Consider the following 27,040-nt stretch of genomic DNA (forward strand, 5'->3'; position numbering starts at 1 on the left):
CTATCACGTCTTCTTAAATCAGTTGAAGCTTTAGAACCTCTTAAAGACTTGAATGCTAATTTTTACTTCACAGCCACTGGATGCAGAAAAAGTCTTGTTTTTCCTCGCCAGAATTCTTTGCACATCCCATTTCTTTATCATTTCCAGATGAACTAAGTTTGATTTCTATGGGATGCAAATCCTACCTGTTCTATAACAAACAAGTCTCTTCAAGAAGAGACAAATACATGTTTCTTCAATCAAAGAACAGTTTGCCTAAGTAGTGTGTAAGATATTTTGTAGGATTTTTCTATTCTGCTAGAAGGCATGGAGTATACAGTGCAGAACAGATGCTCCTTGTGGTGTGATTTAATCATACAGAGGAAATAAGCAGCAACATCAAGTAACAGAATTTCATTAACCTGTACCCTTTTCAGAGCTGTGAAAGTTGCTACGTGAGTAACATTTTCTGTATTGTCTCATACTATAAGTGTGAAGAAAGAATTGGTAATTTTGATGTCCCAATGGGATTGCAGAGTTTTAGAGGGACTTTCAAGTCCTTTTGAAGTGAAAAGCTGGGGAAAAAATATTTATGTGACACAACAGACTGAACCCTCACTTATTCCAGGGATATGTATCTTGACAGTGATACAGGCTTAAAGAGCAAGATGGATCCTCCATCAGTACCGTGAGAGCAGAGTTGCCCTTTTCAAAGAGAGATGTCTTCTCATGATCATACAAACACTTCTTCCTTCAGATAATACTGTTCTTCTCTCGGAAGATGTTATTCCTTTTACTATTTGCAGTAGATAGTAATGTTCCAGAAGAGAACATTTTTCTTGTAACATGATTCTGTAGCTGCTTTGAAGTACCAGAGCTTATAATGGCAAATTAGTTTTAAAGGTGGTCTCATGCACATTACTGTTGCCTTTGTACCAGTAAGATGCAAAAGGTGTCCTCTTTCTATTTATGGAGAAAGTCTGTGTCATTGACTTCATTAATAAAATCTAGATTTTGTTTGAACTATTAAGCATTACATGTGCTCTGTGTGTTCAGTGACCTGTTTTTGAGAATTTCCTAGGTGGAAGGATGAGGAATCATTCATTAATACTGAAGCCATCAAGTTCCTGATGTTTATAAGCACACATCAGAGTCTGGGTTATTTAAAAATCAGCCAGAATCTGGGAGATAAACTGGTACTTATTACAGAAGTGCATCCTGGAGTCCCTGTTGAAAAGCTTACACAGTAGTTGCAGCTGTTATCTTTATTTCTGTTCTTGAAGTAGTTTGAACTACCCTTTTCCCACTGGTGTTCCTGAGAAATCATGCACCTTTCTTCCAAATTTCCTTCAAGCTAGAGAATATCCAAGGTTGTGACAATCTAAAATTGGCATATTAATGGTCTAGAATCGAATGAGACTGTTTCAGTTCCTTGATATGTCAAAGGTGGCTGAGAGTTTCATAGAAGTTCCAAGGTCAGTTTCTTTGTAATACATGAGAGGCAAAGTTGGATACTATTGCATTCATTGCACCTTACAGCTTGCATATTCGACTGTTTGAGCAAGACAGCCATGAGCTGAATTTTCAAAAGATTTGTGTTTGTGTTCTACCGACGTGGAAGATTCTGCATTTGAGCAATTCAGGTTTTTGTTGACTTAGAGTTGACTTGGTAGAAATTCTAAACTTAGGTGCATTATGGTTCACAGTGTTGTGATAACTTCATGTTTTTCATTGGTTTATAACTATGGATTATTTCTCCGTGCTTGTGCTGGGCTGATGAAAGTAAAGGCATCTTACACAGGTAGAAGCAGCAGCTTCTTGCTGCTTAGGAACCTGAATATCTGCTGGAAATGGATAATGACTTCATGTTAGTTAGGCAACCAGTCTGCTGATTGGAGAAGTGCTGCTTGGCTTTGCATTACTGGAGAGATGCTAGAACTGGAAATGCCTACTTAAAATTTTCTAAGGATCTCATAGCATTTACTCATTTTTTGTTAAAACAATAGACAAACTTCAAATTGTGAGAGAGCTGAGGGAGGAATATTAATTTTCCTGTTCTTGATAGCATTCTGTGGGTGCATGACTAGTCACAAGAGTATATGTATTACTTGGTGAATGCTACCATTCAGAGAAGTCTTGTGTTATATTCATAAGAAGCAAGTAGGTACAGTGGTCTCTGGCTTGAAAAAGCTTAGTTGTAATTGTTTTGTTTTCCTTACTGAATTCTACAGTCAGACTTAGTGTTCTGCATAGTGGTGAGAAGAGTACCTGAACCCAGTAGTGAATTATTTCAGTGTGAGGCATGGAATAAGATAATCCTTTTTTAGTAGCCATACAATATCCCAGGAATTGAGGTGTGGAATTTGTGGGTTTTTTTGTGTGTGGTTTGGTTTTTTTGGTTTTTTTTTTTTTTTTTTTTTTATTTGTTAAGTTTGCTATGAAGAAATAGAAAGCATTCAAAGGTTGGATGGGGCTCTGAGCAACCTGATCTAGTGGAAGGTATCCCAGCCCATAGCAGTGGGGGGTGGAACCGGAGGATCTTTGAAGTCCCTTAGAACCCAGACCATTCTATGATTTGTGGGAAAGAAGCTTTACTGAGCAAGAGATTCTGAGATAATTAAAACTAATCTGATTCTGCAGTTCTCTGAAATACTGTGTAGGTGTAGCAAGTAAGAACTGTCTGGAAAAATGTGTGTGAACAGTGCTGTCCTGTGTAATGCTTGTCATTTAGTGGAACAAATACAAGCATGTGCAGTTTTAATATTAGACTGAAAGCAGTCTGTTTACTGAAGAAGGTTTCTCTTAAATAGTTTCCAGTGCTTGGTCTCTCAATGATTCAGCACTGGTATTTTTCCTCTTCTACCCTGTGATCTTATCTGAATGTAAACAAAATTTTGACAAGATACATTCTTTAAGACTATTTGCAAGACATAGTACAGTGTTTGTGTTTATATTTAATGAACATTTAGGTCTGTTAGCAGTTCCACCTGTGATTTGGCTGGAGGTTGTGGAACATTTTTCCAGCAGTGTTTAGAATCTATTTATAAACTGAGGACTTTCAGCTCAGTTGCACTAGAAACATTTGTTAGTAATGGGCCTTTCAAAAATAGATCCCACTGTCTTTAAGAATGTTAGAAAAGAAAGACTCTTCAGCTTGAATTATCACTGTCTAAATCTAGCTACCTAGTCTGATGATACCTATAATTAGCATTGGGAATCTACAACTTTGCTAAATACTTCTGGTCCCAGAATAGGACTACATCAAGTGTGTTGCCCATCATCACTGGTGGGGTTGCTTCTGCGTTAATGCTGAAGATGGTAAAGATGAGATTTGAACTTCATTGTAACTGAAAAGTTAAGCACAGATAGCCATATCCTGTAGCATTTTTGCTGAGGACTGAGATACAGTAAGTGTTACAAAGTGTAAATGTGGTAAAAACACAAAGTAGCTTAATATTTGGGTTTTGTTTGTTTTTTAACTGTAACATTTTGAGTCTCTAGGGGAAAAAAACCCCAGAAGATAACATGGAAATCTATTTGCTTAAATTTAGGGTGTAGCTGAGAATCCCATGGTGAAGTCTGTTCTTGATAAAACCAAACATTCAGTGGAGACCATGATCACAACACTGGATCCTGGCATGGTTCCATATATCAGTAAGTATTTGTGACAAACCATTAGAGTAATACATGTAAATGTTAGAGAGGTTAATATATTGGCACACTAGTTGTACACTTTAACAGTTTGCATTTGCAGTGTGTTAATTCAAACTGACAACGCCGTACTGATTTCTGAAGTGTATTGTCCAGTGAAACAAACTCTTACTCTGTAGGATGACTTTTTAGTGTGTCTTGAGGTTCATTTGACTTTGTATTTTGCTATAGTTCAGATAGTGGCATAGTAATACCCTTTAATTCAGATTGTGAAATATGAGGACATTATTAAAAAAAAAAAAAAAGATGATGAGATCTTGTCTATAATCTCTAAGTTGTGTACTGTTTTCTCCCACTGTCTGTATTTAAGCCTTACAGAATTGAGTTTAAAATACACTTTATGTGTTCTGTTGGATCACATGCTTAAATACTATTGTGTAAGCCATGACATTAAAGTTAAAACAACCCAAAAGGTAGACATACTCAGAGAGGCATAGGACAGAGATATTTACATAGCTTTTGAGGCTTTCTTCTGACTTCCAGCTGTTCCACCTTTCTAGCCTAATAGTATTTATACTATTTTTAGGAAATTTGGCAAACTTGAAGCAGTTCCTGAATCAGTTAGTAGTAACATTAAACTTCTAAAATGGGCTATTGAAGTCTGAAGTATTGCTGAGGATTGAACCTGGAAAGAAGAGCACAGCATTTCAATTACAACTTGAAAATTAATAGGAAGGAGAAGCATTGTGGTATTCACCATTTTTTGTTTTACTAGAGTACATTGCATGTCACATATAACTGACCTGAGATTTCTACTTCATTAAAATAGGGAAGCAAAAGATGTAATTAAGGTGATGGCTTGGTTTGGGTTTTTTTTGGGGGGAGGTGGAGGTTATTTGTTTGGTGGTTTTTTGGTTAGTTTCTTTTTTCCTTCCAGCAGTCTGGTAAGCAGTCATCCTTCTTAGTTGTGCCAGTACTTCACTTTGTCTGAATGTAGGTGAAGCTATTCAGGAAACTGGTAAGGCTGAGGAGAAACTATTAAAATGTTTTTGCATTTTGTTTTTCTGGGCTGTTTTTCAGCTGGAGCTATTCTGTGATCCAGCTAACCACATTGCTGCACTGTTGTACTAATTCAGTGGACAGTGTGTGGAATAAAAGGGGAAGTTGACCTAATTATTGACTAGTAGTTAATTCTCTTACATTTAAGGGAAGATACTCCAGCAGCTGATCAGTGAGGAGATAGTGGGATATGAAATCAGTGAGAAGGCCAGCCAGCAGCTAAGAAAGTATTTGAGAGGAGTAGCAGGATGCAACACAAAGCTTCAGTAAATGTTGATTATGCACAATTTGGAGAGCTGTATTTAAGGTTTATATTGCAGTCGTGACTGTCCCTTTTTAAAATAGGATCTGTCAGTATCCAGTAACAGTTTGGATAGTTTGCCATGGTATTCGTTGGAGAGAACATTACCTAGAGGAGGAAGTAATTCTAATAAAATGTAAGGTTCAATTAGTGTAAGAAAATTCAGTGTTTATCTCAAAGTTCTCTAAAGTTATGTTAAAAGGGGAAGTATCTATATACATCTTGGCTGTTAATATATTGCATTTGTTTTGTAGTTGCAGATGGTGAAAATAGGGCAGAGATTTGTAAACTTAGTATTCACCTCCTTCTAGAAATGTTTTCTGGGATCAACAAAAGCCACATCCTCAACAAGTGGCCCCACTTCTCTCTGCTCTCTCTATCTCCACTGCTGCAATTCCAGACACTTTTCAGATTCCTCACAGCAAAGCCTGCAATTACCAAAACTTCTGGATGAGGTGGTTGATTTTTTTTTTTTTGGTCATGTGAGAAAATGTATTTCTGTAATCTCTTTCTTGAAAAGAGCTGAACTGTTTTCATTAGCATATTGTGAAGATGTCATCTGAGGCAGGCACCTGGAATAGAAAATTCTTGTCTGCACAGGAAAATGGTCACCTTATTAAGCATAATCATCAATGCTTTTGTAACGCAAGGCAGCAGGGAATCTTGAATTGTATGGGGAACTGTCATTTAAGTTTATACTACACAAGATACAATGCAATTCCATGTTCGAGTGCCAGAGCTTAACTTAATGTGACAGTGCTCTGAATTTACCAGGGTATATCTAATTTCTTGTATTTTAGGTTTTACTATTACCATAGCGTGTGACAGATCTTGTCAGAATTTTTTTCTTTTAATGCATGTAATATCTTTGTTTCCCCTCTGTAGTATCTGTAATGAACAAAGATAAGCTTTTGATACATGATAATCCTTAATACAAAAGAACATAATCTGTATCCTGCTCTTGCAGTACACAAGCATGGGGCACAGTTACCATTCTTAAGTGCCCATGCAGTAATTTACTAGGTGTGTTACAGGTTACTTTTCAGTTGCATTAAAAATCTCTTTAATGGTTTTTCTGGCCCTGGGCATTCAAACAAGGCTAACTTAAGCAAAAACCTGCAGTCAGTTTTCAGCACTTGTTTACTTATTTACTTGTATTTTTACTTGTTTACTTGATTTCTATCAAGAAAGAATCAATGAAAAAAGATACTCTCAATAATTTTTTTAGCCCGGTTGTTACCCAGTGTTTAAAACAATTGCCTAAAGTTCAGTATACACCCATTTCCATTTAGTAAAGCAATTAATAAATAAGAAGCTACAAAATAGCCTAAATCCCAAATAGATTGTTTTACTACTCTTCTAGTCTGTCTCTGGTGAGTCTTCATAAAAGGATGATGTTTCCTGTAACTGAGGTCTGCTAAGTAATACAAGCAAAATAATAAACGTTTTTTCTTTGAAATTTAAGCTTCAGACTTATTATTATCAATGGAGGAATTTTTGTTACATCAGGATAAATACTGATTTTGTCAGCATCTGTAATTAGTGGAGTGTTAGTGTTTAGAAGCAAAACCACTGGACTTTTTAATTTTAAGAGGTAGCTTAACATTTTTCTACAGTCAGTTGGCTTGGGAAATGACAGGCTAAAAAGGCTGTTTCTTCACTAGTTTGCTACTGTTGTCCTAATAAATGCCTTTCTGGTTCACAAAATCATGTGGCGTGGGTTGGAAGGGACCTCTGAAGGTCATCTTGTCCAATCCCCCTCCTTCAGTGAGGCCACCTAGAGCCAGTTGCCTAGGGCTGTGTCAAAGCAGCTTTTTAGTATCTCCAAGGATGGAGACTCAACCACCTCTCTGGGCTACCTGTGCCAGTGCTCTGTCACCCTCACAATAAAAAATTTTTTCCAGATTCTCTTATGGAACCTCCTGTATTTCAGTTTGTGCCTGTTCCTCTGGTCCTGTCACTGGGCACCACATGAAAGAATCTGGCTCTATCCTCTGCAGCCTCCCTTCAGGTATTTGTACACATCAGTAAGATTCCCCTGAGCCTGTTCTTCTCTAGGCTGGACATTCCCAACTCTGTCAGTTTTTAGTCATAGAAGAGATGCTCTAGTGCCAGTGGTTCATCTAGCCTAATATTCTGTCTTCAGCAGAAGCGGTAGGAGATGCTGTATGGTAAATGACAGTAGATCTCCTGACTTCTGTAGTGCTTTCTCCTTGTACTCCTCCATCATCCACAGCCACTGGCCTAAGGGTGGCAAGAGGCATGTACCGTACCTATTGCTTGTAGTGCCTGTTTGTGGACATGTCCATTAATTTGTCCTTTACACTTGCTGATGCAATTTACTTATGCAGCTTTCTCAAATGTCATATTCCATTTTTGAAAAAAGCTTAAGCTGTTTGTAAGAAAGCTTGTCACAGCAGGGGCAAGTTTGATGAGGGTTTTTTGCATAAATTCTGACAATAAAAATGATCCAGCTGTGATAAAAGCAGATGTGAGATATAATTAAGCTCATCAATCTTTTGTAGTAGTTTTAGATTTCTTTTAATTAATTAACTGTTCTGTTTTATTCTAAAAAAGCTTAGTGGAGACTCATCATTCTTTATAGAGATACTGCCATATGGAAATGTACAAAAATACTTTTTGGTTCCATAGATATTTAATATCTAAAAAACCAAAGTAAAGCTGTAGGGAGGCAGACAAGCAATAAAAATAAAATTACACTGAAATTCACAGTCCATGGACATCTAGAAAGTAATGCGATCCTTTCATTTAAAGCTCATGTAATTTGACAGCTGTTCACTGGGGTTTATGGACTGCATCTGTGTTCTTGGTCCCTCTCATAAGGAGGAGTTTCTGTGTCACACCAACGTTCCTTACCACTTCCCAGAATACCAGAACATCCTTAGAAACAGATGTCTGTGTTATTCGCCTGCACCCATGAATTGTCACCATAAATAAGTGGTTTGCTTTTTTTCAAGTGCTGAACAACTGTCAGTTCCTGTTATCCGTCTTTCATCCGTGAACCATTTAGCTGATCATCTAACTTTTACTTGCTAACTTAAGTTACTTCTGCTTCACAAAAGAACTTTGGTACAGTGCACGAGAAAAAGAAGACCATCTGAAGCATACTTTTAAGATGTAGAGTGTATTTGAACTAGCTTATAATGAGAATGAGGAAAAATACATGTGCAGATATATTTATTTGTATGTATTTTACAGAAACTGGGGGAGAACTGGACATAGTTGTTACTTCCAATAAGGAGGTAAAAGTCGCAGCAATCCGAGATGCCTTTCAAGAAGTCTTTGGAATGGCTGTTGTTACTGGAGAGGCTGCACAATCTAACATCGCGCCCCAACCTGTGGGCTATGCTGCAGGTTTAAAAGTAAGTTGATACATAACAGTACTAAGGTACCTCCAGTGCAAAGAGAGAGTGTGGAAACATTCACCCAGAGTGATCTGATTTTCCATAAAGGGAAGGTGATTTTTTTTTTCTTAATTGCCATCTGGATCATTAGGTAAGTTTAAAGCAGCTTTTTGAAATAGTTTTTGGGTTTTTTAGCAAACGCATTCATAATGAATGAAGAACATTTATGTAAATTTTCTTATACTGTCATAGATTACCATCACATCTAGCATACATTGTGATATTACTATAATTGCAGAGTATATCAGGCATTTCTTCTTAGTCTATTAGTAGCATGCCATGTTGAGAATGTTAGAAATTAAGAGACTCTTTGAGACTGAATTGTCTCCCCATTAATTCTGTAGATTAAAGACAGTTTGATAATGATTGTCAGGGATCTTCCTGAACAGGTCTGTGTTATGTTTAAAAAGTAAGAATTTGCTGTGCAGCTTTGCAATTAAAAATGTGTATGTTCATCAGGTGTATCTAGGTGTAGCCGCCACCTTGGTCAATAACTAAAACCCCTGAAAACAATTATTTAGTGTTCTGTTCCTTAAATGTAAGCAAACCTTACATTTACAAGTTTAGCTACTGCAGTGTAGTAGTAGTAGTATTTCTATTACAACTTCAGAGAGAACAGGTTTGGAGTGAATGACTCCTACATTTTAGTTGGATAGGTGCCAAAGCAAAGATTTTCTCCTTTGATCTTACAAAGTTGGTCCAAAGCTCTTAAAGGATCTAAATGCAACAAATCTTAAGTGGCAAAAATGCCGGTGTGAGTAACAGAAAAATACACTGATGCTTTAAGTAATAATGAAACTTGGTACAGTTACAGGTTAGGAATTCTTTGCATGCTAATCTAGGTTTCTTTCATAGAAAGCTAACAAGCTAAAAATATTTGATTCATTTAACCATAGTTTTTGTTAGTTTGGGATTCCATTATGGTTTTTCTTGCTTTTTTTGTTTTTCTAATGCTGAAATAAGAGTAATTTAAAAAAATCTTTTATATTTTCTGATTAACATGAAAAGTATATTTTGGAGTTCGTTTCACATTCTTCTGTAAGCGTTGTAATATGTTGTCATTCTAAGAGAATGTTGTCTAACAGCTTATGTTACTGTTTAGGGAGCCCAAGAAAGGATAGACAGCTTGCGTCGGACAGGAGTAATACATGAAAAACAGCCTGCTGTATCAGTAGAAAGCTTCATTGAGGAATTGCTTCCTGACAAGTGAGAACTTTGAATATATGCCTGGGAGGGGAAAAAAAACCAAACAGGAATATTCTTTGTTGACTCAGAGGGGCCACTAAGAAGTTGCTGGCAGTATCACTGAGCAGAAGAAAGGAGAGAGTATTTTCCATTTTGCTTTGGCAGACTTGATTTTGGTGATGATGTTCAGCTGTTTGTCCAGACATCTTGAGACTTTAATATACAAAATTCTTGTCAAGTTTTTCAAGATTCACAGGATAAAACCACAATGAAGTTATACTGAAATAACCAAATTAAGAAGCTGTAAAAGTTGGAATTTGGCTAGCAGTTTGCTCACACTTGTGTGCGCACTCTCTCTTCTCTTTCTCTGAAATTGTATTCAGTTCAGAAAGTATATTGGGAGATGTTCTGGTATTTATAGTAATACAGTTTTATCAGATAATGTATTATTCATTTTCCTTTCACCAAGAATGTACTTGCTACTTTTAATTTGCACTGCACAGACATAGCAATGGTGTTCTCAAATACATTACAACTTCATTTTGTAACATGCATTTTGACAGACAGTTCTTGAAGTAGCTTTATAATTAGGTTCCAAAACATTAAGGACAATGTTACGTTTTTCTTAATGCAAACTCATTTTTTTTTCCCTAATGTTTGCATTTTTGTTCATGTGATGGACTGATTTATTTTTTTGACACATCCTCTACTCTTGCTCCATTTTTAAAGCTACATTTAGTATCCTTTAGTGGAAGATGGTTTGGTGAATTTTCTAAAGTAAATAGACTTCAGAAATGCTTCAATTTTTGTTTAGTGTTTATTTATCTGATTTAGATGTTTTTTTCTATTTCCATAAAGGTCAAACTATGACAATGAGATTTCTTTTTCACAGTAATTGCTGTTCTTGTCCTTTGCATTTACTCATTCCTAAATTTGAAAATGTTGCTTAAAGTACTTGACATGAAAGAGCTCACCCAGGACCAGTGTTATGGAAAGGAATGCTAGCTCTTCTGTCCACACATTACAGGCCTCAAGAATGTCTTAATCTTCCATATTAGAGTAGAACCAAATACTAACTTAATGCATGCTTTAATTTTTATCCAGTAGGCAACATTGACAGCCTCCTTGCATTGAAAACTTGTGGTGTTACAGAAAACATTTAAGTAGAAATTAGAAAACATTTGTTACAGAAAACTATTTTTGGCCCTTGTTTTTTTCTGCAATGAAATGATAGGTCATGGTGCTAGTAACTGATTACTTACTTTTCTGAAGTGACCATTATGGTGTTACAGTTCTAATATGGGGGATGCATTGTTGCCTGTCCAAAGGAGAGGACTTTCCAAGTAACCACCCACCAATACTAAGAGCTCTGCAACTAATACTTAGCATCAGACACTGTTTAGCTGAACCAACTCAGTTGTCCATCAGACAGCTTAAGGATATTACTTCCCCTTCCAATTGCATGTCCTGAATACCGTTTGCTGAAAAGGTTGCAAACTCTTTTATGTATATTTTATCCGTTAGACTCTGACTCTTTTATTAATTAGAAGCAAGTTACATTTAACCATGAAACTTTAACAGTCTTCCATAAGTGCAAGTGAGGTAGTCCTGTACTACAGAACATAGCAGTGCTCTGTTCCCTGCTATGAAGATGATGCAAGTGAAATTATTTCTTCCTGTCTTGCTCCACTGAACTCTTTAACATGCTTATGTGGCCCAGCCAGTTGTTCCTTGAAACTGAAGTCTTGCATTTTTTTATAACAACCACCCTGCTTCCCATGCTTTAAAGAATAAAATACAATTTATATGTAGACACATATATACGACATCTGAAACAACAACTAAAATAATGTTTTCCTTTTAAAAATCTTTCACAGTTCTTGGCCTTGGCTTTTGTGTTTATGCTTTCCCTGGAGTATGTTTCTCCTGTGGCAGCTCAACTGTAAAACTGTAACAGAAATTGAATACAGTGAAGTGGTGATGATGCATTGCCCTTGGTTTTATTTGCATCATGTCAGTGTTACTAGTTTGTTGATAGGGAGAAATGATTTAATGTTCTTGCAAGCTAGATGGGGAGTCATTTTGGGTACTGCTTCAGTAGCCTTTACTCTGTCTGCTACAGCAGGCACTCTTCTGAAATGCGCAGAAGTGTTTCTCTGAATAAATAATTTAAAATATTCTAACAGAATTAGACATACCCAAAAGTCTTCTCAATATAGAGCATGAGTGAGACATAGGTTATTTTTTTTAATTGTTAGGGAAAGAGGAACATTCTTTCAAAGGTTGAATGGGAACTGTAGCATAATAAATAGGGTCAAGAGAATGTATCTGCACACGTGCCAACCCCACCAGCTTTCTTTGTTTCTTTGATCTGTAAGTTTCATGTATTTTACATATTTTTATGTATATTGTTTATTTGCATGCATACACGTGGACTATAATTTTATATATATATAACACGATACTCGATTTTTACTTGACCTAGAACAGTAATGAAATTTATTATTACATTATTATTATATCTGCTAGTAGGGTTTGTAAAATGGTCATAATTCAACTGCTAACATGTTGTTTTTAATTGAGCGATACTCAGTACTCAAAAGTCATGTCATTGCAGGTGGTTTGACATTGGATGTCTGATTATTGAGGATCCAATTCATGGAATTCATCTGGAAGCTTTTACTCAAGCAACACCAGTGCCTTTACAATATGTTCAGCAGGTGAGTTTTCTGTTTTCTTACTGGATTAGCAGTTGAGACATAAGACTTAGGTTTTAATTTCATTTGTGATGTCAGTTTTTAATGACAATTGCTCCACTTGAATGTTTTAATTTATGAAATGAGGATAAAAACTAGTTTTGATTCATGTTTATGTGTTACGTAAAAATATTCAGGCATTTGTGGCAAAGCAATTCTTGATCCATGAGTCTTACTCTATAGTACATGGCACTTGGAAATACTAGTTTTACTTTTCTATTAATGAGGAAGAAATATTCCAAGAAGAAATTAACCAAGAGGAAATACTAACCCAGAAGAAACTAATCACAAAGACGTGCTCGCCTAAAAAGGAAGTAAAACTTTAATCATTGAAATATTGTCATCAGTCTGCTTCAGTGACTCAAAATTAACCCTCATGAATCTTGACATGGATGAAGTAAGAACAGTTATTCTTCCTCAGGTGTAGAAGGAGTTCTTTGCAGCTTAAGTAGTGCACTAAACGTTGCACCAAGGAAGTGCAGTAAGCATTCTTACCCATCTGAAGGCTTGGTTTCCTTTCCTTAACTTGCTATACATATGTATTGTAGTTTCATCTAATGCCAACAAAACTATGTAATGATGAAGCGTGTATGTGTGCATGTGTGTGTGTTAGCAATTCAGTCAAGTTACACTTAATTTAGGCACAAGTTTATAAATTGAGATCTTAACCACTCAGTTTTTAATAAAGCTTATAAAGTTGTTGATTACCAGCAATCAGGCAGCATACTGTACTGATTAGTATTCTAAAAACTCATTCCTAATAAGTAAATAAATAAAGGGTACCCCTTCTTCAGATCTGTGCTTGGACTTAATTCCGCCATGAACTTAAAAGGCAAGGCTGATATTCTTCTGACTGTGCTATTCTGACAAGAGTGTAAAATTTCTGAAAAGGAAAGATTTAAATCTTGAAAATATCATAGTTCATCCCATTGAAAATAACACAGTAGTGTGCAGTTCTTAAATATCACCAATAGAAGTTTTTCATAAGATTGTTTACATTTCTTTGCTCACACACTAGGAATTACTCTAAACTCCAGTCACTGCTTGTTGCCTGACAGCAGATATGAGTCACGTATTAGTTAACTCTGGTCTGAAAAGTCATTGTAAATAAGTGTTTCCATGAAGAATTTCAAAACAAAACTGTTTGGGGTTTGACCCTCAAGGAGTTGTTTTGAGAAAACAAATAGTAACTGTTTAGTTGTTTTGTTTTGATTTTTTTTTTTTTTATAGTACCAATTCCAATAGAATGAGTGTTTGTGGGATTGGTTTTAGTTCTTATTTTTCAGAGTTCTTACCATTTTGAAAAGCTGATGATGACAAAGGAGAAATATTGCTCTGTCTTTCTGAAGTTTTCCAGAATACTTTTCAAAAAGATTGGAGAAAGACGTGAAGCTGCAGGAAAAAAATACTAAGCAGATACAACTTCATTGATTAGATGATCTTTAAAGGTCCCTTCCAACCCAAACCATTCTAGGATGCTATGAAAACAGGCAGAGCAATGTGAGGTTACTACTTAAATAATTGTCACATTCTCTATGGAGCATTGATATGAAGTAATTTTTTTTTTAAAAAACATAAAGTACAACAGGTATCTTCAATTTTTGTTTCACAGAATTCTCTATTTCATCATTTAAAAACCACAGTGAATAGCTTAACTTTTTGATTTTTTTTTTATCTTGAGTAAGCATACTTTGTAACTTTGAGAGGTAGTGTTTACCTTGTAATAGAAAAAATTCTTAACTTTTATGCAACCCATTTACTGCATAGCTTGGCGTATAGCAGAGATTCTGTGGAACTATAAACCTTTAAATTGAGTGAGGTCAAATTCTACTCTCCTGTTTAAAGAAAACTGTTCTTATCATCAACAGCAGACAGTTAATTTTTTCCTAGTCTTGTTATTACATATTTCAGTTAACTTACACAAAATGTGTGGTGGTGAATTACTGGGCTCTTGATTGTGTACATGCCAGTTGTTACCTTTGTTCCTGTTGTGTCTGTTTTAGAATCAAGGTGGATTTCTCTCAGGGGTGTGCAAGAAATACGTGTTTGTATATATCCTATCCAATACCTTTAAGCAAAATCTAGATTATGGCAGGAAAAAACCCAGCAATTATATAGTTGTATTTCAGACTGAGAACAGAAAAGAAATACGTTTTGGACAGGTGATGTTATTTGTTATTCATAGTACTAACTATTTAATAGAGGCAACATTAAAAACAATTATGCTTCTCAAAATTCTTTGAGACACATTTAGCTATGTGTTTTGTTGTTCTGTGTAGTGGAAATCGTGGTAAAACTGTATAGAATAGATAATTCTTTTGTTAATGTCTTTACCAATGGCATGGATTTTCTGAGCACATAATATGAGACTCTTGGCTACTTGTAGCTAAATACAGCTTGATTTGAGGAGGTGAAAAGGTGGATTTGAGGGCTTGTTCTGAGAACCTTTTTCTGTTGAGAGACCAGGTGTCACCTCATTTATTGCTGAGCCAGAAATTGTAAACATAAAGGGAAGCTACTGCAAGGTTGTTGGTTGGCTTTTTTAAATTTTATTTGAAGTTTACTGGTTTTCAGCAGTAAAAATAACAAGTGATTTATGAAGTTACATGCAATTGTGGATCATGAGATATCATAAGCAGATATTCAGTCCCTGCTTGCAACTAACTGTACTCTTAGTTGCTTTTGCTGCCAACATGTTCTGACTAATAAGGAAAATTTCCTGTTCCTTTGCTTAAGAAATCTGCCTTTTTATGTACCTCTTGATAATAACAAGTTATTTTAATATTGGAGCAGACTGCATATTCTAAACACATTTATTTATGTTATTGTTGCAAGACAGTAGTTTTAGGAAGGCTGGAACATACTAATGAACTTTGATCCGCCGTACATGCAATGGAAGTAGACTAACTCCAATATTTGTCAAATTAAAATCTGTATGAAGAGTTAAAACCAATGTGCAATGCTATAAAGAACTGAGAACTAAGAACAGTCTTCCCTTCACTGTATACCACATTGTCCAGAGGTGGTTGCCTAGGATGAACGCCAGATCAGATAAATGCAGTGATACTTCCTGCACTGTTTCCTTCAGCTTCCAACTGCAGTATGCAGTCCCTCTGTGATCCCACGTAAATAGCTCAGGCCTCTGTTTCTGCCAGGCTGAGCTATCTTCCTGTATTTGGCTGCTTCACTGCTTCAGAGGGACATTTTCATGATTTTTAAAACCTTTGGAGGGTAAGAGTCATTGTATAAATATGTATCATTATTGATTCTATCTGTTGGCTACTTTAAAAGAGAAAACTACTTCCTATAATGGCAGAATGTCTTTACTCTCTTAAGCATAATATTTTAGTTTTATACTGTGCAGGTGTTATTTGGATCATGGTACATGCAAATAAATACAAAAAGTATAATTGGCTAGGCATATTATGGGACAGTCTGAAATTTGGATTCTAATACTCTTAATTTCCTGTGTAGTCCTACTGTTGTAAGATGTTTACGTACGAAAGTTAGTAATGGTGAAGACAGAAAGAAAACTACTCATTTCAAACTCTTTCAATAATCACTTCTCACAATGTTACACAGGCTAAGAGTCTCACTCCTCAGGACTACAATCTGAGATGGTCGGGCCTGTTGGTGACCGTGGGTGAAGTGCTTGAGAGGAATATACTGAACGTCAACAGGACTGATTGGCACATGGTATTCACTGGCATGTCCCGTCGGCAGATGATCTACAGTGCAGCTAAGGCTCTAGCAGGAATGTACAAACAACACTTACCACCCAGGACCATTTGAAAGAAGGCTGATCCGTGACGCTAAGCAGTACTGGTTTTGATTCTAGAATTGAAGTGAAAGCTACATACTCTGAATCTTAGTGGATACAGCACAGATCTGTAATCTAACTGTAAAGCTTTTTAAGAAGCGAAAGTGATTTCCAATAGTGGAAATGAGCAGTTGCAGTTTTTAATTACTATAAGATTTCCCATATGATTCACAAAACAGGAAATCAGAACAAAGACGTATTTACAACTGGGACAAATAGCATTACAGTTTGTAAAGTGGAATGTGCTATTATTTGACATCTTACTAGGCATTTGTGGGGATATTTTAGTTAGCATACTTTTTCAAAGAAGGGGTTAATTGTTCAGCTATTCCAATTCTATTAGTAATATAAACATGCTGACTGCATACTAGGCATTTGTGGGGATATTTTAGTTAGCATACTTTTTCAAAGAAGAAGTTAATTGTTCAGCTATTTCAATTCTATTAGTAATATAAACATGCTGACTGCATAACATCTATGTTATACATGCATTTCTATCCAGAGAGACTGCTTTCTGTATTAGATGTTTTCTTGGGGCCTGTGCTTAGGTGATACCTAAACACATCATAGGTTTGATGTCGGTATATATAAAGTTCTCAGAAGTGATGCTGAGTAACTTTTACAATACATAACAGTGAGCTGCTGAAGAAGAGCACAAATCCATGCTCCATTAGTTAAAGTTGTTGCTAAATAATTCTGAAATCTCATTTTCCATGCTGCATCTGTATTCTTATGTAACAGTAGTGAAATTCATGTCCAGGTAAAACACCAGACAAATTTTGAGTAGCTTCAATGGGTTTTAGATCACATACCACATACCCATGAAATTTTCTCAGTAATTTCAACAGCATAATTTACTCCACTGATTCCAAACTTCATGGAATTCTTTAATTTTTTTCTGTCAAAAAACTTTATATGGAATTCTATAATTTTTTTCTGTCAAGTTATGGTTGTCAGCAATTTGATGTGGAAAATGGTGCAATGTGTATCACTTGCTTTGCTATCCTGAGATTTCTAAACATTTTTAAGTGTTAAATGCCTTTTTGATGTCATGAGCTCATTGCTTTTCATATAAGTCTTCAGTGGTGTCTGATTTTTTCATGCCTATAAATACCCTCTATCCATACTCACACAATCTTATATCTTTATTTAGAAATACGGAAGTAGTTGTGAAGAACATATTTTGGTAATAATCCTTTTTTTAAGAAATGAAGAATAAACAAATACTTTTTGTTTGCCTTAAAGAAGCAGTTTTTCAGCTTATATTGCTGTGCTTTTACCTTTCTTAGATGCTTTCAAAGGAATTTTTATATGCAATATACTGTTAAGCCAGCTCATATTTGTACCCAGTGAAAGCCCATTTCCAAGTAATATATTTTGCCTTAATTGGCTTACTCTGTAAATTAGTTGAATAAATGTTTTTCATGGAGGACTATATCTAATTTAAAGGGTTTTTTTTTTAATATAGCTGACGAACATCTGTTATTGAAATTACGTTTTCACGGCCAGATTACAAATTTGGCAAATTAAATGCCTGTCTTGCATGGGAAAAAAACGAAACAAACATAACCTGACTCTTGTGGTCTTGAGGTCTCTTTCTGGGATCACTTCTTTGTGTCATAAACTGAAGGATGATATGGGGACTTTCCTTTATCATTGTAAAGTACATTTACATTATCAAGTAAAGGCATCTTTGCTTTTATTGTAATTTCAGTTTGCAGTGTATATATGTTGAATGCTTCCCTTTTATCCCCTGCTTACAGCATCCACCATGATGTAAAAGAAGAGGACATGAAATCATCAGTAGGTTTGTGTCCCAGCATGAGTTACAATTAAAACTGGAGAGGAATTTCTATTTTCTTTCTTCCTTTCCTGGCCTTCACTGTTTCTCAGAGGTGGAAAGAGTAGAGGCAGAAGGCAGCTTCTCATTTTGCAGCACGAGGTTCATTGTGTTGACACTGGCCCAGCATTCCAGCTATTTCATGAGGAGTGCCAATGTGGCATACTCCAAAGCTGCCATGGCCTGCCTTAGAGAATTTTTAGGTCTCTATTCTCATGTAGAAAAATGCTTGCTTTATGCCAAAATGAGAGCAGCTGCCTCACCTGATCTTCTGTCTGTACGCTTTCCTCCTCATGGTTGAGTGCTGGGGTATGATGTGGTCAAGTGAATTGGTCTTTCTCCATTCAGATTCTCTGGCTCAGTGAAGGTCTTATGTAGTTTTGACTGTTCACCCAAGCACTAAAATGGCTCAACTTGATAACTTTTGATGAGTTCCGTCCTTTTACTGAGCATTGCTTGTTTATGTATAAAAAATAACATCCTCACATAAAAGCCAGGAGCTCAGCTTCTTCCTTGAGAAGCCAAGGAAAGGAAAAATGTCAGCAGTATGCTCTGGAAAGCTAACAAAATTTGAAATGACTCCATGTCTGAGTGAAGACCCTTTTTAGGGTCTGAGTTGCAGTTGGCATGGATGATTTCCATTGGTCTAGTGGAAGGTGTCCCTACCTCTGGCCGGAGGGTTGTAACTAAATCATCTTTAGAGCCCCTTCCAACCCAAACCATTCTATGAATCCTGGAGGAAGTTAACATTCAGCTTTTTACCATCTGCTGGATTGTGTTGTGGGCTATAATAGGCGAGGAAACTCAACTGGCATCCTGTGTTGGATTTATATTGAAACAAACTTAGAAAAACAGATAGCAGGAAACATTTGGACATGTAAAGACAGTTCTAAACTGCTAGTCATCAGTGTAGATACAGCTGCAGAAGCCATTTCTTCTGCTTTGTGAATGGGTAAGTTTGCTCAAATATGGGTGTCATAAACAAAAGCTCTGGAAAAGCTCCCACATTTGAAGATGGAGGATATAGAGGACTGCTGAAAATCATCCTGGGGATACATCCAGAAAGGAAGATTAGCTATGTTAATTGTGGTATATTTATTCCACATTTGTAATTGCTGTTCTAATTGTTTTGTTTACTGTATCTTTTGTAGCAAGTGGTACTAAAACAATTTTTCCATGACCATGGGCTTGTTCAGTACTGTTACGACATTTTGGATGTACTTGCCTCAGCAAGGAGATCATGTTGATAAATAACATTGTGAAAAGAATATAATTTGGCCTGACCAGCTTCTGTTGAAACGCTTGCCTTGCTGCACCGTAGTCAGCAGGGAGCAGAAGGCCAGACTGCAAGAGATGGTCTGCATCTGCAGGTAAGCCAAAATGTAGTGAAAAGCGCACACTGCTGTGGTGGTGGTGCATTGATTGTTATTGCCGCACTTCTTTCTAATGGTACGGTAATTTCATTCGCTGCCAGCACATGGTCAGTTCAGTTCCTTGGGGCCAGACTGTGACAGGTGATTGCAGCACTGCTTCTCAGGCACTGCCTAATCGCTATTTCATGACTGACAAAGATGTCCTGATTAAAAACCTTTACATGCCTGCATGCACGTTAAAATATGTCCATTACACTACTTATTTTAAGGTGTGTTTCAGTTAGATGCAGCTAAACTCTTCAGCTTGCGTTAAATGGAAGCAGATCTACATGATCTTTAAACTGAGACAGAGTCTTTAAGATGTTGAAGATGGCTCATTAGCTCTGCTGTTGCCTGGTACCCTAAGCGGCAGTCCTTGCTGCTTTTGTGCAGCTCCTTACGCTAAGTGTTCAAGTGCAGTGTTTTATACACGTTAAGGTAGTGACTTTTAACTCACTTGTGCGTTGCACATTGGGAGGATTTTAGCTGTTATTCAAAGTAGTATTTAGCAGAGGTAAAAGTAGTGTTTAACAGAGCTGTGAGAAATTCAGGTTGAACTTAAGATCTAGGCTAGTAAGAGATGGAGCTTCAGAAAAATCAGCACACAAGGGTTTTATATGTAGGAAGGATACTGGATTTTTATTCTGAGGCTGAACAATAGTTTCAGGACTTAAGAAAGCAGTGTAAAGAAGTGAGAGCTAGCACCTGCTGGTGAGTGTAGAACCCTCTGAAATTCCTTTATTATATGTATGTGATACCAACTCGTAAGAGTCAGTGAAAGAATTTTTGTTGGTTTCTGCAAGTGACATTTTAGTAAATCACAGAGAAGCTGAAGGTGTTTTTTCAGCTTTTTTATTCTAATTGGTTTACTTGAAGGGGAGTAAACCTGCTATGGCAACAGCCATTCTGAAAAAGATGTTCTGTGTCACACACTTTCTGTGACCAGTTACTCCTAGTGGCCACTATCAAGCTTTCCCATTTGTAGCAGGAGTTTTGGGTAGTAGGAAATTCTGATATGTTTTTTTAAATAAATGTCTTCTGTCCATTTGGTCCAGCTTCACAAGTAACCCTCCATGAAAGTATAACATTTAAAGAAAATAAGCAGAAAATATAAAAGGATGGCTCAGCTAAGAAGTATCCCTGCAAATACTCCCATGCAGTGATGAGGCTGAAAACTGAAATGGGCTGAGAGGTTCCCAGAAGCGGAATGAGTGAATGGTGAACATTGGACCAGACTGCATGACTAGGAAGCTGGGAGGCCAGAACTGAGAAAGGAGGATTCTCAGAGGCTTGCTGCAAGCACTGTTTGCCCGCCTGTCTGGTTCAAAAATGAGTGTTCAGATGAGAATGAAATGTTTAGACATAGGTTTGGTTTTTTTTTTTTCCCAGTACTCCCACTATCCCATGGTTAGTATATCCATTCTGTACAGAAAAAGGATACTCCGTATTTTTTCAAAATACCTGTGGCCTGCTTAAAAGTTATCCAACAGAGATCCAAGTGCCCTGCCCTAAGGATACATAGCATAGAACAACAAAGGTTAAAATGAGATGTAAGGTGCAAATACATGCCAGGGTCAAATTCAGTCCAGTTGCAATTGATTTGATTTCACTGAAGATACAACAGCCGTGAATAAGAGCAAGTAACTATTACTCTTTTCAACTCTTTAATGTTTAAAACAAATACACTGGCATGCCTTCTCTGTGGGGTTAGATAGATGAATTGTAGGTATCATGTCAGAAATAAGGATTTTGAAGGAAGGCGCGACTAGGTTATTGGTATAGAAGGTCTGAAAATTTAAGTGCAAAAACTGCTTTGCTCAGATGAAACATTTTTCTGGACTTCATGTGCAGAGTCAGCAGCCTGAACAACCTCTTGCCTTGGTATACGGTTATCCCATCTCTTACCCCTTAATCAGATACTGACTATACAGGCAGCTGTAGTGGGTTAAGATGTTACAGTTTTGTTGGTGGAGGTTTCTGCCCCTGCAGATTGCCTAACAGAATAAGCTCTCTCTACTCAGTCAGCTGAAGTTACGTGGGGCTGCTCTTACGCTCTGTTTTGGCTGTACCTAGGATGACTTGAAATGTTACTGCTCTGGGCCTGACCTCAGTTTCTTATCACGGCACCATTCAGAACAGCATGCTGGCTCTGTTAGAAAAATCCTGGTTATAGATTCCCCACACATTTGTTGAAACTAATCTGATAAGCTTCATCCAGCTACCCCTCTCAAAATTTGCCATAAACGTCTGTGATGAAAGGATGGGGCACGTGGGGCCTGCTGAGACAGCAAATATAGTTTGTTGGAACATCTTTATCCAAAATCAGAGGCAAAACAGCCTTGATGACTGCTCATACACTTTCCAGAATGTTTTCCTTTAAGAAAAGGTTTTTAGAAATGCCTGCCAGTACTAGTCTTTTTTTTTTAGACACCTGTTCACTTTGGGTAAGATAGTGAGCCATGGCAGAAAAGGACAAAAGAATTTAAGATGAAAGGATATGAAAGTGATCAGGGGAGTATCAGAGAAGTAGGAATGTCTAGTGGGTAGTGGAGGAAAAGGTACAGCAGCTTAATTATCTTTTATTCGATGCCCTGGATGCAGGAGATAGTAGAGGGTCATTGAAAAATCAGGTGGGAACATGGAATAACCTGGGTATGTTTGCTACTGCTGGTTTTGGCCAGCTTTAGAAGAGCACCAAAACATACACACGTCTTGCAGTAGAGACCCTTAACATAATAGTGATTCAGTATCTGTGTTTAATAAGTTTACAAGTCGCCTTTGATGTTTAACCTTGCATGCAGCTTAGGGTAGGTTTTTTAGTTTTTCAAGTGGCAGGTTTTTGAAGAACTTCTGTAAGTATAAATGTGTGAAAACGAGAATTTTAATAAAAATTCTTAAGGATATTTGTAAAAGTAGCCTTTTTTCATAACAGTATGATGTAACGTAAATTTTGCAGATGGAACATGAGTTTATCACTGAACAGTTTCACTCTGAAAGATAGAACTTTGTGGGTCTAGTTTAGAATTTCATTTAATAATTTTTGACCGAGCAAATTTTTTTAAAAAAAGCAACTTTCTTAATTTTCTACTGTTAGCAGACACTGGAATGAGTAGCAAATGAGAACATTCTGTATCCCATCAAAAGTTGTTAACAGACTTGAAAACCAGAATAAAATAGCTTTGAACTTGGTTAATTTTTCAATGTGGATTCTAACTTCAACAATTAAGTATGTCTAATTTACCAAGGACTCACATTTTGACATCCTGCATCTTGGAGCCATTTGGCTTTGACTTCATGGCTCTGTTCCATCCACAGTTATACAATTAAGGAAAAACTATTTGCATAAAAGTAATGGTGTATAGAGCTACAGTTCCTAAAAGGAAAAAATGCCAATTGGTTTGATTTATAGTCTTATTGTGCAGAATTCTGTCAAAAGCTTTAGATATTCCAGCCAATTGAACTTGTAAAGCAGCCAGGCTGTGACCTGGCAATTAAATTGTGAATACACAGTGCTGCAGAGGAATAACAGATCCAAAACACTCAGCTGCTGCTCCTGAGCTACTGCAGTGATTTTTCATGTACTAGAATCAAAACAGATACAGCTTTAAAAAGGTTACAGGCAATTTTAAAATATTTTGTGTTGAGAAGGTGATTTCCAACTGTCTTCGCATTCTTCAAGCATGAGTGAATGTAGCCATGGACTTCCCTATAAAATAGGGAAGTACCTCATACAGTAGAGGAGAGAGTGTAAGTTCCAAGGTTATGTTGGCTTTCATTAGTACAAAATTACAGACACTTCTGTGTTATGTCAGGGTTTTGTGGTATTAATCACAAAAACATGCTTCCTGTAAAAGCATATTCTGCAACAGGAGTGAGTGTGAATTGTATTAATTTTTTTAAGATCTGGTGCTAGAAATTATGCATCGAGACTTTCAAACTTCTTTTAATCTGTTTTTGCCAGTTCAGTGCAAACAGCATGTATTTGCTAAAGATCAAACTTGAAATTAACTCATGCAGTCGCTTTCTTGTGAACAATGCATTGCACCACTGAGTCAAATGCCTCTCACTTTTCTCTTGTATTTCATCAAAACTTCTCAAGGTTTTCACTTGAAAAGGCTTATAGTTTATGTGTATGTTCATGCCTTACATCTTGTGCAGTTGAGTCAATTCTGCTCTGAATGTTATAGGACTATTTCCTAATGGAAGCAAACACTTAACAGGATACTAGAGGGAACTTGGGTGTTTCTTCATCTCAGGAACAAAAGAATATAGCTGTTGCCCTGATTTTATGCTAAAAATGGAGTAATTATGTCTTCTGCTGAGAAAATGAGTAGATAAGAGGTACAGGCTTAATTAAACTCTCTTGACTGCCTGTATTTACCAACTTGGGATAGGCTGTGAGAAGAACGGTGCTAAACTGCAGTGAGGAGCACCCTGGTTTATTTTTCCCTCGAGTATCAAACAGGAGACTTGTTCTATCTGCTTTTAGAATAGACCACACATGAATGGATAGTACTTAAGAATCATTTTCATGATCTAATTCTTCTAGTTGCAGGAACATCTATTGCAAATAAGTGATGATCGTTCCGTAAGTTCTTGGAAAAGTGCAGGAAGTTGTATTTTGTGTAAGAAAGAGTATTTGGACCGGTAGTGGGATTCTGAAATAGCTATGCCATCCAACAAGAGGTAAAAAAACACTATCTTGTAGAGCAACAGGTGTAGAAAGTCATTCCGGGCTGGTCAGATAGTTATCCTGCAGTCAGCAGTATACTTGAGATGTCGCTGTGGGATGAAGAAGTATATTTATACACTATGCAAGGCAGATACTGCAGTTTGGGTTTTGATAAAATGTATTCAAACCCAACCAAAATCAACAAACTTGTCTCTGAAGAGGAAAGGACAGGAGAATATTTGTTTTTAATGTAATGGAATCTACTGTAATCAATAATCACACTATTACGTGGGTTTTTTTCATCTGTAGATTGCAGTTTATTTATAAAAATGCATATCCCACTACTTAAAGGTTGTAAGCATGACAATGTAAGTTTTATAAACTCTCTCTGTCCTATGTAGATGCAGTCCTTTGGATCTGCAGAGCTTATTTTCTTGGACATTGCAACTCAGTAATACCAGAGATACAAAATTTGGGTTTAGATTCATAAAAAAGCTAAGAAAATTATGACTAGGGAGGAAGTATTTGGTTTCATTTTTTTGAAGTGCTACAAATCCCATGAATCTATGAGGGCGGGTTCTCTTACCACCAGTGATAGCCAAATTACTAAGTGAGCAACTTTGAACCACTGTAAATTTGGGAGTGAGCTCCCAATTTCTTCTTGCTTGCTGAGTTCGTAAGTGCAGGCAAGAAACAAAAGCCTGATGCCTGCAGATGCCATGGCTGACTTCAGGTGGATTTCAGACCTTGTTTCTAGTTCCCATCAGCTGTATAGGAGTCTACCTGTGGTGGGAAAAGTACTTTTGCCATAGCAAGCTATGGAAGACCTATCCCATGACGAAGTGTGTAGCACGAAGCTGAGGAGGCACGGAGGGATATAAACCTAATTTAAGATGGTATACAGTAAAATGATAAGGTTGAGGCATTCAGACTGTATTTTGGGGACTCAGAGTGTGAAGTAAAGGTGGGTAGAAGTATGTGGATCAGAGCTGGTGCGAAATCCAGTCACTCAATGATGGTATGTGCCGCTGTATCGTATCTTGCCACTGTTAACTATCCAAAATAACTTCGGAAGCCACCACATGAGCAACTTTGCTTTTCTTACTTATTCTTGAAGGACTATCTGATACTGGGATGGAAATGGTTGAACATATGCATTTACAGATTAGGTTGGTACACTGAAACAGAATGAAGACTAGCTGTTATCTGACACACATGAAGCAGTATTAGCAAAGTCCATACAATCCTTGCATAAAGTCATGTGTGTGAATGCACACAGTTTTGTGCAAAAGGAACAGAAACAGTGCTACCTATTTTTAGGTTCATTTCTAGTAGTAAAGTTCCTCCTAGTATGAAAGGGAAGGTTTTGTCATTTTGCCCGTGAAAGACCTCTAACATTTTTGAGTGATCTATTTGATTTTCTTTGCTAATCTTAGTTACTTCTCACTGCAGCGTATTTATATTACCTACAATTTGTTCTCTGTTTTCTTGATGCGGAAGCCCACCTCTCTGTCCCATTTCTGTTGAATGAAACATGACTGAATTTAGCCAAACTCTCGGTCCTTCGCTAGCTTAAATCAGTGTTGTTTTATCAATGTAAGTGGAAACAGCAGTTCATGCAGATTGAAGAGGTAGCCCCATGTTTTCATGATTTTGATCTGGTTTCATTTGAAGTCAACAGGTCATAAGGTACTTTTTCAGAGTTCTGCAGAACTGGGTAATTCCAAACCATTGCTCCCATACAATTAATTGAATGGAAGAAGATGCTCTCTTTGCAGTTTATTCTGACTTTTTGGCAAAACCAAAACAAAATGGGTTTGAATCCACAGATAAAAAACTACAGGAACGTAAATTTGCAAATGTCTTACCGTTTTAGGAAATTGTCACATGGAAGTGGGTGCATGCGTGTGTGTGTAGATTCCCTCAACCCTGGGTGTTTGGTCTGTCTATCAGCACCCCAGGAAAGCTGAGACCCTTGTACCCGACCGGTCTGTCAGCGTCCCATTACAGAGACCCTTCACCGAACAGTCCCGCTGGATCGGAGGGTGATTTGACTGACTTGTTCATGTAACTTTGGGATGGAGGTGTGTGTTAGTATTGCAATGACATTATTTCATCTGAGGAAAGTAACTTCTCCACAATGTTTGGCTCAGCAACAGACATCTTATGGATTCTTCATGCGACAACTGCTGTGCAGCTTATCAGCTGTGTGGTGCCATGCAGTTCCCATTCCTGCAGGAGCACAGCAGGGCCCGGCCACGGGGTCTCCACTCCGCTCCAGCCTCCGTCACTCCCATCAGCAGGTGCTGAGCTGGCAGGGTGTGCTGCTCAGGGAGCCGTGGGGATGTAGACTCTGTGCATGCCAACCATCCTGAAGGCGATAGCTGTATTCTACCCTAGAACAGCTTTCTGTAATACTACACTTCTAGTAGGACCCAATTTTCTCTAATTCTCCCCCTCCTCAAGGTGATTTTCCCACAGAAATGAAGAGAGTTCAGATGCTGCCCACTATGCTGTAGCCTCAGAAACGAATCTGGCTACTCATTGGCTGTGATCAAAACCACCCTTCTAGTTAGTGCTAGCTGAACTCATCTGGCATTAAAAAGAAGAGCTGAATAGACACTGTTTTGTGAGAGACGATCCCTCCAGTCAGTGTTGACACATGTTTTCAGGATGAAGTTGAGCAGAACATCCTGCATCTGCCAACACAGCATCCTTCTAACTGTGGAATTGCCTAATTACCTTTAAATTTAGTTTATAAAAGCAAGGCATATTTTTGCTGAAGTTTGAAGCCTTTCAAAGCATCTACTCAGAAAATTCCTACTTGTAGAGGAAATTCTGGCAAATTCCTCATATCTTAGTATGAATAAAACTCTTAAAATAATATAGGTTCAGTGCTTATTTTTTTATTTACTTAGGTTTGTACAGTGGGGAAAAAAA

At 37.1% G+C, this 27,040-nt stretch overlaps 1 protein-coding gene across 7 annotated transcripts in view; it reads left to right on the forward strand.

Annotated features, from left to right (window-relative positions):
* The window catches only part of PRRC1 (proline rich coiled-coil 1), a 31,029-nt gene extending 13,145 nt beyond the window's left edge, over nucleotides 1-17,884 (forward strand). For all 7 annotated transcript variants that reach the window (XM_037373624.1, XM_037373623.1, XM_037373628.1 and 4 more), the window contains 5 exons: nucleotides 3,531-3,633; nucleotides 8,210-8,373; nucleotides 9,518-9,621; nucleotides 12,218-12,320; nucleotides 15,939-17,884. In XM_037373624.1, the coding sequence (XP_037229521.1) occupies nucleotides 3,531-3,633; nucleotides 8,210-8,373; nucleotides 9,518-9,621; nucleotides 12,218-12,320; nucleotides 15,939-16,148 (684 nt within the window). In that variant the 3' untranslated portion in view covers nucleotides 16,149-17,884. The remainder of the gene's footprint in view (nucleotides 1-3,530; nucleotides 3,634-8,209; nucleotides 8,374-9,517; nucleotides 9,622-12,217; nucleotides 12,321-15,938) is intronic.
* The last annotated feature ends 9,156 nt before the right edge of the window (nucleotides 17,885-27,040 follow it).

This window comes from Falco rusticolus, chromosome Z, assembly GCF_015220075.1.
Source record: "Falco rusticolus isolate bFalRus1 chromosome Z, bFalRus1.pri, whole genome shotgun sequence".
Lineage (NCBI taxonomy): Eukaryota > Metazoa > Chordata > Aves > Falconiformes > Falconidae > Falco > Falco rusticolus.